Genomic DNA, 14785 nt, shown 5'->3' with positions numbered 1-14785 from the left:
CCCCTAGAAATAAACTTTTTTTAAAAAAAAGCATTTACCATCAAGTCTTGGAAATGCCATTCTTCAAAATACATAGCAACATCATTGACTGTAAATGCAGGGTAATTAATTCAGTCCAGCCCAATTATTTTGGCTATGCAGAGGAACAGTGAATGACAGTGTACACTACCATCTCTTTGGCAGCTTAGAGGTATGCTGCAATGCACTGGGGAAAGCATCTCAGGATAACAAGGTATAATAAGCCTGCTTACAACTTACTCTGATAACCAGCATGAGGCTTTATTTATTTCAGAAGCAACTTCTTTTCAACACACTGCTTTTCCTTCTGAAAGTTCGTAGCAGTGGTGAAAACAGGAAGAAGCACCTAAGGTTTTAATGTCTGACCACCCTGTAAAAAGGTATGAGGAGGATTTTTTTTTTTAATTCACAATCTACATTTCCAAGGACAGATGTGCACCAAGACAACAAAAAGCCCCACAGATCTCTTTTGGAAACAAAGTTACTTAAAACAGCATCAACACCAGGGAAAGTTTGCTTGATTAAAAAGCAAGAGATTCAAAGCCTTAAAATGAACTTATATTACACAACACTTCCATTTGAACAATTTGACAGCTTTATGACTGCTCCAACATACAAAGCAACTCAGCTGCATTGGTTGCCTTTCCCTTGGTCTCCAGCTGTTCTGTGCTTAGATAACACACAAATACAGAGCACCACTGAGCTCCACACCACTCACAAGGTATCACAGAAAGAGGAATCCCATACCACCCCAGCTTGTGTGATGCTCTCAGAGGGAGCCTCACATCAAGCCAGAAAGTGTATCAAATTATCAAGACATATTATAGCCTGGTTAAGGCTCTCACAACTAAGAATTCACTCCCACTGGCAAGTAAGCTTAGCATCAAATTTCAGCGTGACTAATTAATACACACATGATTTTTTTCCTTCTTCCAAGTGTAGAGGTAAAGCAGTTCAAGACCTATTGTGACCTTTACATATGCAAGTATACAATATCATACATGCAGGAAGAGAAGATAAAGACTTATCTCAAAGCATACATTCAAATATCAATTTCAGAGTCAGAAGTGTTGCAGAACTGAAGAAATGGATGAGGTAGAAATGTGACCAAACCACAACAAATCAGACTAAAAATGACAGAATAAGCAACTACTACAAAAATAAGTTTTTAGTAGTACGGAAGCCTCAAGACCAAGAAAGACTGGAAGCTGAAAATAGACATGAACAGAATTTAAGTGCATATTTTTTAATAGAACATATCACTAGGAACTGGAAAAATGCCTTTTGAGATCACGACAAATGTCTAAAAGGTACACTTCAATTTCAGTAAATTACAAAACTCTGCAAGCTGTATTGTTATCTATCTCCCATTATATTATCTCAGCAGAGCCTTTCCATTTTCAAAAGTATCAGCCCTAACTCAGTAAATTTAGACATCTGACCATGAAATACAAAATTGCAGTATCAATTTTTGAATTCAGTCTTGGTTTTTTATAATTTAGAAGATCAAGAGTCTCAAATGCTCCTGAGAATCTGTGAGCAACAGATTGTTCAAAAGCAACAGCTTAAAATGAAATCTAAAAGTCAGAATGACAAAAATTATTAGCTTTAAAGCTATTTTTTAACTGATACACAGCTTAAAAAATATCAAAACACTGAGCTTGAATTTCAAACTAAAACAGATGGTCCAAATCCATCATGGTTTTCACTTTTTTTGTTTCTTAGAAACTTCAGTTACGCTTTAGCAAAATCATTAAATGTCTAAGACATTAACATTTATTGGAGACTTTCCCCTTCATTGCTCAAGGCAAAACACCATCAGTCAAGTACACAGAGGTATTAACAACTGTTCTGATCATCAGTTACATAAGAACTGCAGCATCTTGTGCAACTTCTTACTTGTCCAACTCACACTTTCAGCAGCTCTGGCTATTTTCTATTATCCCCACAGAATTAATCACTGTAGTTGGCAAGTCCTATAGAACCAAGTGTATTTTAAGATTTTGCACAATTGTTTCCCAAGTCACAAGCACAGCTGAATACACTGTCATCACAGCAGTATTTCAGTCAATTTATAGCTGGCAATTAAACTCTACAAAAATTACTTTGCCTTTAAGGATTTTCAAATGTATGTCGACACACACCACAACCATGCATACACATGTAATGCACTACAGTACTAGGGAAAGAATATGTGTTCAGCTTTGGTAGATCAGTAAATTCTTTCCTATTACTTGATAAGAAGCAAAATGTCTTCAAATTGTACCTAATATTTAACACAAACATACTGTGAAACTTTGATCTATCAGAACACAAGGAAGAACACGATGCAGGTGGGGGAGTGCAAAAAGGGCAGTCCAATTCTACTACAACATTTGCATTAATAAATCTGACATCTCACCTGATATGTCACCATAAGAGCACCACAATTCTGTGGCCAGACTGAAAAATATAGCAGCTCTAAATTCAGTCACAGTATTATGTAATTGACTGAACCTGCATGATAAAAATAACTTTTGCAATTGTATTTATTTACTATGCCTGTTTTAGAACTGAAATTGATTCTTTGAAGTGGAAGCACCTCAGTGTCAGAGAAACTTCTGTGCTTTCAGCCTGAATGATTAAGAGCTGAAGAACATACAAATTCTGTACAGGCTTAAGATCTGACAAAGATGGACTTCACACACAAAGAAAGTTGCTAACTCATCTATCTTGCTGTCCATAAAGATTTCAATATGTTCCCTTGATGCTGTTGATTATTCAATATATAATACAGCAGTGGGAGCAGTTCGGTCTGAGTAGAAGACCAGATATTTGCACAGCAGAAGTATTTCAAGATCACTCTCAGAAATCTCGGAAGAAAGTTCAACAAGAGCTATACCAACCAGTTTGAGTTTTACACAGGATGGGTGTTTTGAAATATGGTATGATTTCAAGCCATAAAAGAAATTTCAATACAAATCAGAAATCTCCCTTGATGCCTAATTAATGATAAAGACAACACCAGTCACAAAGAGTAATCTTATGAAATAAGCTAATGAAAGCCCCATTCCAGAAATTACACTATCTCCAAGAAAAAAAGGCCAGTGTTTTTCTGAAAGGGCTGCAGGACAGCAGAATGACTCTTACTATTAGATCTAGTCCACACACACAAACCTGCAGTATGGACAACCATCCTCTGCGATAATACTGACATCTTTTAGCTCTCCCTGCAGTACCCAAGATGGGAGGACTTGTGCTCTGCTTTTTGTTCACACCAGGCAGCTGGGAACCCTACCTCACCAACAGACAGGTTTCAGAAAGAAGACAGGAAAATTCATCACCTGTCAAAGATAATTTGAGAGACTGCCTCACTACAACCCAAAGAAGAGAATCCTAAATCTTAAGGGGAAAACAACTGCTATCAGAAAAGCAACTGATAGTACCAGGTTTTAGAAGACCAAAGTGTGGTCCCAAAAGCCATAAAGATCTAGCTCCTCTGTATATATAACAATATACACACCCAGGGTAAATAAAAAGATCACACTTCTTCAACTCAGGGATGAGGGAAAGAGGTTAGACAAATGCTTACGGAGTCTTGACTGAGGCCAAAACAGTAACTGTACTATGAAAACACCAACTCTCAACACTACCAGAGACTCTCCCAAATTCTCCCACGGGTTTTGCCGTAGTTTCAGCTGCATAAAAGCAACATTTATAAACTGCTATTTGGCCAAAATAGCCTATCAGAGAGTACCTCACCTTTGTAAACTTGTATTTTACTTTGTAATTGGAACACCAGCCAGCAGAGGGGGCACAAGTTAATAAAATCTGTCCTCATAGGAGGTGTTTTGAGCAACAAGATAAACCAGAGGCATGCTCTATTTGCATACTACCTCAAAACACACAACAACAGGTTAATACCTTCTGTCTAAATCCATGTAAATAAAAACCTTAAATATTCATGTATAAGTACAAACAAGAAGTAATCCCTCACTGAACTCTAATTTCTTAACATATGTTTAATCCAACAACTGGGTAACGGTTTAGACATCATAGAAGCACATACTATCATTCGACTTCTTCCTTTTTTTGCTGCAGACTGCCCATGTTTGGAAGGCTCACCCACAAACATTGAACTGTATTATGGACACATTCCCTTTGCTTTTGAAGCTAACCTTCCCCCCTCCCTCAGTATTCTATCTCAAATTATTTTTTCTTTTGGAGAAGACCTTAAAAATAGAGTTTTAAGAAGGCACAGTAGAATTTATCAAGGTCTGAATCCATGTTTCCATTAACACACCATCTCCCTCCTCCCAAAAAAATAAAAAATGCTTTTCAAGCAGTAATGATTTCTCCTGCAAGCATACTCCAAAAGTCAACAAAACCAACAATTTTACAGTAAGGATGGCTACCACAAAATATCTTTCCTCCATGAGGCAAGACTACAAAACCTAAATTCAGCTGTCCTCCTCCATAGACTCCAGCACAGTTATTGTAGGCAAATTAATTTCCCACGTTGCAGACAATTCTTTAGTTAACTACATAACAAATACCCAAGAGTTACTACAATGCCCAAGACATGGGCTAGTCACAGTTTCTTAACTGGAATACTTATGTAGGATTACAGGGCAGTTACATGGTTTCAGTTTCATTTCTTACTAGCACTACAGATTAGCAGTAAAGGAAATAATTTTTGCTCACACTGTGTTTGTACATAGCACTATTTGGTGGCGTGAAGCTTTCTGCATTTCAGGCAACGAGGAACAAATTAAGTTATAGACTTAAATAAAAAGAAATTTAAAGAAAAATCAGTTAGCAAAAGGCTTTCAAAGCCAAACACAATTGTAACAGCAGACTTTTTCTAAGGCTGAGCCAGAGATCAAACTCCTCAGCACATCAGTTGCAGAACTAAGGGAGAATGCTTGAAACAACCATTATGTCCATAACAAAGGCTACCCAAGTTCCATTTAAGAAAAGGAAATTTAAGGTATTGAGGAAAATAAATCAAATAAAAGCAAGTCATTTGCTCCTTGGTATTTTGGACCTAGGCATTATCTGTAAAAATCTTTTTTAAAATAGCCATTTATGACTTCAATTGACTACTGAACCTCCAAACACAGCACCTTAAACTAGCCATGTCCAGTCAAAGCTGAACAGCAACAACCAAAGATCCAGTCAGATATCACTTCTATAATTAGAAATGCTAGAGACAAAACAGCTATCTGAATTGCACAAGAAACAGCAAACCCATTTTCAAAAACAAAGTCACAGAAATATATCTAAGCATATCAACTGCTTGCTTTGCTAAAGGCTGCAAGTTTGTCTTCTATAGGCAATGATTTCATTGCATATCCATCCTGGAACATGCCACAAGAAAATTCACTGTGCTTAGTATGATTTTTATAGATGCTCATAACTTTACACATTGAGTTTCCAAGTCTGGCACAGAATGAACTACTTGAAGACCATTTAATTGCGCAACTTCAGTCATTTTGGAACTCCCTCAAAAAGTTTGTGCCAAGAACAAAACCAAAACTAACAGCAAGAAAACAAAAGAGGCAACTCAAAGCAGCCTGAAAATGAGTTTCAATGCAAGAACAGGTCATTTTGGAATACATCTTCTCCATACTGAATAATACACGTGAAAACAGAAGGCATGTGTTAAGGAAGAAGTTTAAGACTCTGTTCATGTTGAACAATAAAGGAATGATGAATACATAGTAGATTTACTAAGACCTCAAACTTAAAACTTCAAGATAATTTCATGTGCCTAAATCAGAGAGGTCCCAACATTAGTAAGTCACAGTTTCAAAAATCACAGGTTAATATATAGGTTTGTCCTCTTTCATTTAAGAACAGATCTAATTGAGTTTTAAATATCACATTATATAAGTGATAATTTCTTGATTAACTAGTAACTATTCCAATTTAGATTAAGTCCTTGGTAAGTTTCAAAAACAATTCAGCCCTTCAATCTTTCACAATTACATCAAAGTTTAAAAAAAATAAAATATGCATAGAACAGGGATTTTACACATAATGAATTCCAGCAAGTAACCACACAGTGAAAAACCATATTAAAATGAAGAACAAAATGCCACTAACATTTGAAACATTTAAGTACTGATGTGACAGATGTATAATGCCAGAAGGGGAAAAACTTTTTCTTAAATGAAATTAAATTATTTACCTAAGCAGCAAAATCAACTTCAATCACAACTTGTAGCTTTTTTTTAAGGTAACTTACAGAAAAAGATGCACCTTATCAGCTAGTTACAGATTAATAAATTCATCACTACTGTAATCATTTGAAATTGGATAATCAGCCAATAAGCTACAGGAGTTTTTGAAGTTATTGAGTGAGCATAGTAAATGTGAGCCGTTAAAAATAGGTTTTATTTGAGTCTTTATAAGCTTTTTCTAAGAAAAATAAATTAACACAATTCATACCAAACATAACTTTAAAGTCAGCTCCAATGACTCTGAGTTAAAGACGATTTTGGTTTTATTTCCTAAAAATATTTCTGAATGTTTTATTCCAAAAATAACTGACCTTGCCAAGCCCTGGATCAAGTCCCTAATTACAGAAGCCTTTCTGCTTCACAGCAATGACCTTACACAGCTGGTTCTGGCTCAGTCAGTGCAATTCAGACTAAGGCAGGCCTCTGTTCTCCATACGCTGAAGAAGGGTAACAAGTCCTACAGTTGCCCACACTAATTAGAGGGAAAAAAACCTAACCAAAATACACACCACCAAGCAGAAGAGACAGACTTGCTTACAAAAATCTCCCCACAATTTAGGGGGTCAATAATCCAGAGTACTGATAAGCTGACTAAAAGTAGCTTATTGACCTATGAACACAGAGCAATTCTTCAGAATAACTTCCCAAAGACTCACTCACAATTACTTCCTGGAGTTTACCACAACAGCAGGAGCAACTTGGTTGTTCTAAACCAACTTTGAACCACCACAGTTCAGTCCAGTTTATTAATTTCACTGATCAATTACTGATTTATTTTACAACATGAAGTCACACAACTTGAAGCAACTATGAACCCTTGAGAGGCCACAAGTTCCAGAGCAGAGATCTAGGCTGAGTATGCCTTACAGAAGATGCACACAATCAAGTTGGCATTCTGGGATTCAAAGCTGGGAGGGCAGAACTGTTGCAATAGAGATGCCCACTTTTCACTCATTCTGTATACTGAGCATCAGAAAACACCACCATCATCAGTACCCTATGTGAGTCCAGTGACATATTCTGTATTTGTTCAATGTAGCTGGACAAAATGCACAGTGTATGTAAATAAATTATGAATGAACATGTTATAGCACTGCCTCTTCCAAATCAAATTGTTTGAAGTATCCTCTTTCTGCTACTGGAACAGATGGATTAAATTGCTTTCACTGGAAAAAAATTAAGTACTTCATGAAAGGTTCAAATTCTTTAAAAACACACTGGATTGGAACTACACAAGTGATTTTAAAAACATTTAAGAGTCTGAACTTTGTTGTGCCGGGAGTGCTAAAGGGCAAGCAGTTCCACATCACAATGCGAAAAAAACACCTTGACAGTGCCTGCTGTAGCTCTCACTAGAGGGTATTCTAAAACAAGGACGGCATGTTTAAAGGTTAGTCTAAAAGGTGTAAGTTCAAACCAATATGCTTAATTTCATCACACAGCAGATGAGAATGATTGATTTTTACCAGCACTTCACATACAGATCTTTGACATCAGCAGGAATACAGGTTCATGTTAAAGCCACTGCCATTCCACAGAAAATATGAGACTGTGAGAAAGCCTCTCATATTTCTGCCATTATTACACTTACACTTGTGATGTTGTTTACTACTGTCTGAAATTGTCCTATTTGGTTTTCTTGGGGGAGGGGGGGCAAAAAAAGAGACCAGGAGAGCTACTCTGGAAGTGTGAATCTCTGCGTCTAACAACATGAGAAGCAAACTGCATGTGCAACTGTGACAGCATGACAAAGCAGGAAATGCTAAACTAAACTTTGGTTCCAAATTTGGAGACACATGCAGCACAGGTCATTTCAGTGCAGTGCATTATGATACCAAAATACCAAGACAAAAGTCATACATCAACGGATTTTGACTTTTGAGAGTAACAAAATACAGTAGCAATCGTCAAAAGTGTCTTGGGAAAATAAAACTGCTCAACAATTTAAAGAAAACAGAACATATCACTGCAGAAGCATAATGTAGTCCACGTTAGGGAACAGTATTTCTTTCACGTGTGATTTTTGTGGTTTTACAAGCTCAGGAGAACCTAGACAAGCACATAAGCAAGCAGTCAGCCTAGAATGTGTGACTTAAAGCTGTCTTGTGTCTACAAGTATGATTAGACATTATCTCCTAGGTACACTATTTACCTGTATTTGGAATACTACAATATTTATGCCATTGTAGCAAACCACCCTGAATTCTACAGACCAATGCACAGTTTTACTGTGGGAACACATCAGCAATTCTGCTACTGTAGCTATATATGGGTCTAAACCGATACTCAGAAAGAACTATCAAGTAGCAGTTAAGCTAAGAGTGTGTTGTTTGATAGTCATACATGGCATGATCAAAACACTTGGAAACAACTTATTTAAAAACAATGCCATCATATGCAGGATACCTTCCAACTTCCAGCTCTGATGTATGCTTAAATTCCCAAAAATATTCTTTATCAGTTGAATTCCGTTTGGATTTTAGTTTTATCCTCAAAAGATTTAGTTATGCTTCTGCTCATATGTGATATAAACTACAGAATAAAAGGCTTTCACCAAGACTGTACACAGCCTGGCAAGTCACCCAAACAGTGTTTCTTGTGCTAATCTAAATGAAGGCAGCATCTTATTCATCACTGTGAATGAAAAATACCTAGTCTAAATCCACTTGTATTAGACACATTAGTTGACTTTTCTGTTTCAGAGCAACAAAGTTACCATGTGCTTTTGTTACACTAGATTAGTTTAAAAGTCAAACTCATAGCAGTAGTAATGCTGCTGAAAAATGTGCAAGATACTCTAGTCAGATTTTAAAAACACATAAAAAGCTTATATTATTGAAAAGCACTTTCTATATGCAGTATTAAAGCAATTTCATCCCGAAAAAGTAGTAAAAATACTTTGAAATTAATTCAGTTAAGTGTATTTTATCCTCTCAAACCTTATTCTATGCTATACTGCTGAAAAAAACCAGGAAGAGTCTTTCAGCATTTCACAAATAACAGGCAACATGAAACACACAGGGTAGCAATAAATCAGAGTTTTAACAATTTCAAGCATCCATCAGATTCCACCTTTGGTAGAGCTAGGCTGGTCCTTGGCACATGAGTATCAAAACACCATTGATACAATTTTACCTACCTCAGATTCAGCGCTTAGGCTTAGAAACCTCACTACAAACTGTAAGTAACTGAAGCTGATGGTTTATTTCAACCATTTGTTTACATTTTCACTCCACCGTAACAGCAGCTACATTTGGAATGCTTTTTGTTTCCACAGAAACATCTATCAGTATTTAACCTTTCTATCAACTATAACAAGCTGCACATTTGCTATACTCAAAACTGTTTGGTTAAGGTCTGACTACTCCTGTCCTGCTGAACTAGCCATGGTTACAAGAGCTAACAGTGTACTTCAAGAGGACAAAAAACGTGCCAGCAAAAGGCTGGATATTTCAGACTACCTGAAATAATGGAAAAGGTGAACTAGAGAAAAAAAGGAGTCAATTATCTAAGTGTAAACTGGGCTAATGAAGTACAATATTTTGTGTGATGTGACAAACTCTTACTGAATTTAGTGTGTTTAAACCTATTTCTTCCTGGAGACATGCAGATGCTGTATTTTTTTTTTCCCCCCCTAAGTTCTCCATAGAAATGCAGAAGGTGAAAAGGATCACTATTTTTAGTGAATGCTAAAAGCTGACACCCTAGTTGAAGGTTTATTCTTCTGCTATAATCACCACAAAGCATACTAAAGGGGAAAAAACTATTGGATCCAAGCAGTAAATGAATGAAATTATCAATCTGAACGTGCTGCAAAAGTTTAAGGAACAACCACCTTAAAATGTGTACTTTTCAAAACCATTTTTCTTAACAAAAGCCTCCAAAACAATTGGATCTAGCAACTCCTCAGTAAGACAAAATATTTATAAAGCCCTATCATAGCATTTATATCAGAACTAGCTTATGAAAAAATCTTCCAGGCTCTTGACAATTGAAATGTGTTGACAGTGTCCTTTAAGATTTAAATGTGAGATCCTGTGATCAGCTGATCACATGGTAACTCAATCATTGCATATGCAGTATGATAAAGACTCATAATAAAAATCCAAACATTAAAGCAGCAAGAAAATATGAAGCAGATTTTCCCCAACTCCAGAATGACCCTTCAGCCATCATTCTTGTTCAGAAGGTCAGCTGATGGAGAACTCTGGTCAACTCTGAAAGAGATTGAGTATACTGCCATTTAAACTCTGCCATTTAAACCAACAGTTTGCACTCAGCAGGGGTACAAGATGCCACTAGTGGAGACATAACCAGACAATTCCATCAGGCTTGTATCATGTCTTGTCATTAGCATGTGTAAGAAAAGTCTGGTTTACAATTCATTTTTGTGAAACAAGTGGATCTCAGCAAATATCTTAGTAGTTTGTCAATACACCAAAACACAAGCATGACAGTTGAAAGATGTTTAGCCAGAGAAATTTCCCACAGAAGATTAAGTTTGGATTTTATTATGTCACATAATACCACATCTAAGATGGTCTGTATGTTGCTATTTTTTTGTAAAATTATTTTCTCTTACCCTGACATACTCAAATATCTGTCTGCTAAATTTCAGTTAACTACTGTTTCATAGTGTTAATATTAGTAGCTGCTTTGGAAAAAAGTTTATCAATAATTTATATTCTGAGTGAAAACTATTTAAAATGCAACTGAGCATTCTGACCACTTATTTTCCTGGATTTTTAAGCTTCTCATACTGTGTATGGTTATACACTGATTTGTCCTAACTAAATTGTAGGTGGTAGTCAAGAATAAGAGAACAATGACAGGCTATCAAGCCACAGTTTTAAAGACCAATGTGAAGATGAAGACAATTAGATGCCCTAGAGCTCATCTTGCAAATGCTGAAGGATGAGTTAAATGTTGTGGAATTTATTTTTTAAAATTGCTATTTTGGTTAGAACAGCCAAAATGGGAACCTTTGACTTAAGCAGCAGATGACCTGTGACTTGCAATAGAGTCATCTATTTTTGCAGATGCTAAAAAGAGTTAGAATTTCTATTTAGTCACCTGACTGCACATTGTGAATACCTCTTTAATAGCCAGCTCCACATGTGGAATGGAGCAAAACCGTGCCTAAGTGAAGGTGGGGTTCAAGCCCACAGAGACAGACTACCAGAAGAGATCAGACAAAAGTCATTGCTTCACAGGCAAAAGAGCAGCTATTACAGTAATGAACACTACTAGTGAGTCAAAACAATCATGACAACTCAACTGCCTACTTGAGTAGTTGAGCACAGATGGCTCAGAGCAAATTATTTGACATGGGTTTAATTAGAATAATTATCAGTAGCAATGGGAAAGAGCAATATTTTGTGTATGGGCCTACAGGGGTTAAGTGTTCAAGAATATAGCTCCTGTAACTAAACAAAAACACCAGAAAAATGGGAAAATTACACACAGATGTAAGAGGACATCAGATGGCCATAGGAAAAAACCCAATGTGTGGAACTAATCCTTTTTTAAAGTTTCATCACTAAACAGGCATTTTAAAAATGTTTAGGCTCACTTGACTATTGCATGGTAAAACCTTACAATGCAGCATGACAAATTTCCTTCATAAACACAAGTGGCATGTTATAACAAACTCTGCTTAGACTGGGAAATAGTGGGAGAAGGGGGACTTAAGGTTCACAACCACATTCCCGTGGTAAATGCCAGGAGCAGTACTAAGTACTAATCCTCAGAGAGTGGACACAGAATTACATGAGAATAACAATCAAAAAGGGGAGATTCAAGTTGGGATGGCCCACATGAAAAGTACTAGTAGCATCCTTCATGTGAAACAAATCCAGGCTTTGATCCAGCAGCAGAAAGAACTCTGAGTCCCAAGGCACACATTTACCCTACAATGTCTGCATTTTAGCAGCTCATACTAACGAGCATGAGAATGCTGGCCCACACCATAAAACTCCTGTTTTAAAGGGACAGTTGAAATAGAGAGATTTAAAAAGCACAGCTTCTCAATGCTCCGATAGAACAGGCAGGTTTATAAAAATACATGTATGCAGAGAAATGTTGTGGTAAACTCACTGGAAAGAAAGTGTTTTGAAAAAGTGCTCCTTCCAGTACTTTTGGACATGCAGTGTTGTTAGAAAAATCGCTCATCTCCCAAACTGTTCAGCACTGTATAGAGAAAGCAAAGTTTTCATAACCCTATCAGGCTAACCACTAAGGTACTGAACACAGACTGAACAAGAAAAGGAAAAATTTGAACTGAAAAGGTCAACTTGGAGGCTATATCACAGCTTAAAAACTGAGAAATGACTGAAATTAAAGAACAAGAAAAGTAAGTTGGGTACCAAACTCACTGGCCGTATTTCTTCAAGCTAGCCAAGCTCGGCTTACTTTTTGAAGGAGCACCCATATTGAATATTTCATGCAGATGCCACTTTGGACAACTAGCTAATGGCTGTCTCTGGGAAGTTTGTGTTTTAGGATTTTTCCACCTAGTAACAGTCAACCTACCTGCCCATAGTTGTCTATGCCAGTTACTAATCTATTTAAGTTTAATAAATCAAAAGCTGTCCTTAGGGACTGGCCAAGAGTCGTAAGTCCTTCAGCTTGAAGGTTTTTCAGTTCATTCATAAACGTTGCATGGTTTTCCTTCCAGCCAGCCTGCAAAGGGAAATGTGAAAAGATTTATTCTGCAGATACAAGTTTTGCTTTCCTGTTAGGCTACAAAGAGCCTCCCCTGCTGCATGCAGCTCACTACAAATGATAATAAAACACCTCAGAAGTTAGTATGTGATGTTGCTCCAAAAATTATGAAAATTATGTTGCTCCCTGAAATTATGAACTTCTCAATCCTTAGAACTCCCCATTTACCAAACGAGCATTTTTACTTTGTTCCACGGGACAAATTTCTTTGAGGACACGGGTGCCCAAACCTTAGAGTTATTTACATCACCCTCCCAGAGCCCTGCCCAGATGGAAGCCAACTGCACTGTGAAGCGACCTCCAACAGGTTCACCGTCCTGTGTCATGTGGACCCACCGCCCCCTTCCCCCGCGCGGTGCGTCCGTCCGTCCCCCCGCCGCGGCGGGGCCGGGGAAGTGCCGTCCCCTTCCGAGTCCGGGGCTCTCCGGGCTGAAGTCGGTCCTTCCCCCGGCTCGCCCCTTGCGAGCCGAACTCTCCTTGGAGTTGCTGTCACTTCTCCCAACTTGAATAAATATCCCCCACAGTTCATTGCTGCTCGCACACACCGCACAGGGGAAAAGCGTCGGCCATGTTGATGTCAGCGCCGCCGCCGGAGCCCGTGTGTGCCGCGCTCCCCGGACCGCTGGCAGCCGGGGCGAGGCGGGCGGGGGGCGGACGGGCCGGAAGGAGGCCGGGGAGGAGGGGGGGGTGAGCGGGGGTTACCTTGATAGCGTAGGGAGGCTCCTCGAAAGTGACCAGCATGTACCTGTCTCCCCTGCTGGCTGGGTCCCGGGCTCGGAGCTGCGGCGCGGGGGACAAAGCAGAGGGTGAGCCGAGAGGCGGCGCCGCCGCCGGAGCCCCTCGGCCCGGCCCTCCCCTCCCTCCCCGCACACACACGCACTCTCTTGCTCGCTCCCGCCCGCCCTCGCCCCGCGCCCCCGGCCCAGGCAGCCCCCCGCTCCCTGCCGCCCCCTCCCCTCCCCGCGCAGTCACTCTCGCTCGCTTTCTCTCGCCTCCTCTCGCAAGGCAGAGCCCGGTACCTTCATGAAAGTCTCTACAGCGCCTTTGGCTATGTCCAGATAGGTGGTGCCCAGATGGGTGCGCTGGTTCATGGAGGCGGACGTGTCTATCAGGAAGAGTAAGATGGGCATAGTGCGGAGGGGCCGGCGGCCGGACGGCTACATGGACAGCGGGCGGGGGGCTGAGGGGAGAACCGTGGGGGGAGGTGAGGGGAAGAGGGGGGAGAGAAAGACGGAGGACGGGAGAGGAGTAAGTGGCTGTGAGTGCTGTGCACGGGGAAGGGCGCCTCCCCGCTGCCCCTCTGCCGAGGCGGGGGGGAAGGGGGGGCAGCCCTGCCTGCCCTGCCCTCCTTTGTGTGAGGGGCCTGCTCAGCCCAACACAGGCTGGTTTATGAGGGAGAGGCGGATAGGGCTGCGCTGCTGGCTAACCTTCCCCCCACCACCACCTTCCTCCTCCACCGCCACCCGCCCTCCCCTCCCCCTGTTGATGTTACTCAGAAGTTTCAGGCGGAGCAGCCGCAGCCCCGCTACCCCGGCACTTTCTCGCTCTGACTGAGGCGCTTCCTCGCTCGCCTCCCGTTTTTAAGGCAGCCTGGGTAGGTCGGCCCCGCCCCTCAAGGACACGTCCCCGTCCAACGTGACTGTCTCCTGGCTCCACCATAGGGCTCCGGTAACCGCTCCTTAGCATATTCAAATCGGCGGGGCGGGGCGGCCGCGGCCGGCAGGGGCGCGGGCGGCGGGGGCGCGCAGGCGCAGTGGCGAGCGGGAGGGCGGTCGGCCGGCCGGGGGACACGGGGCAGGGCGGGGAGCGCCGGTGCTCGC

At 40.3% G+C, this 14785-nt stretch overlaps 1 protein-coding gene across 5 annotated transcripts in view; it reads right to left on the bottom strand.

The window, feature by feature from the left end:
• INTS6 (integrator complex subunit 6) overlaps positions 1-14555 on the bottom strand; it is a 38896-nt gene extending 24341 nt beyond the window's left edge. For 2 of the 5 annotated variants that reach the window (XM_059838981.1, XM_059838980.1), the window contains exons 1-3: positions 13985-14413; positions 13668-13745; positions 12774-12923 (exon numbers count right to left, since the gene is read on the bottom strand). In XM_059838981.1, the coding sequence (XP_059694964.1) occupies positions 12774-12923; positions 13668-13745; positions 13985-14095 (339 nt within the window). In that variant the 5' untranslated portion in view covers positions 14096-14413. Of the gene's footprint in view, positions 1-12773; positions 12924-13667; positions 13746-13984; positions 14414-14457 lie in introns of those variants that run through there. The other 3 variants (XM_059838978.1, XM_059838982.1, XM_059838979.1) reach the window with 2 other exon arrangements.
• Positions 14556-14785: the final 230 nt, after the last annotated feature.

The sequence above is a fragment of the Haemorhous mexicanus genome, chromosome 2 (assembly GCF_027477595.1).
Source record: "Haemorhous mexicanus isolate bHaeMex1 chromosome 2, bHaeMex1.pri, whole genome shotgun sequence".
NCBI lineage: Eukaryota > Metazoa > Chordata > Aves > Passeriformes > Fringillidae > Haemorhous > Haemorhous mexicanus.
This window is presented reverse-complemented; position numbering and strand designations above follow the sequence as displayed.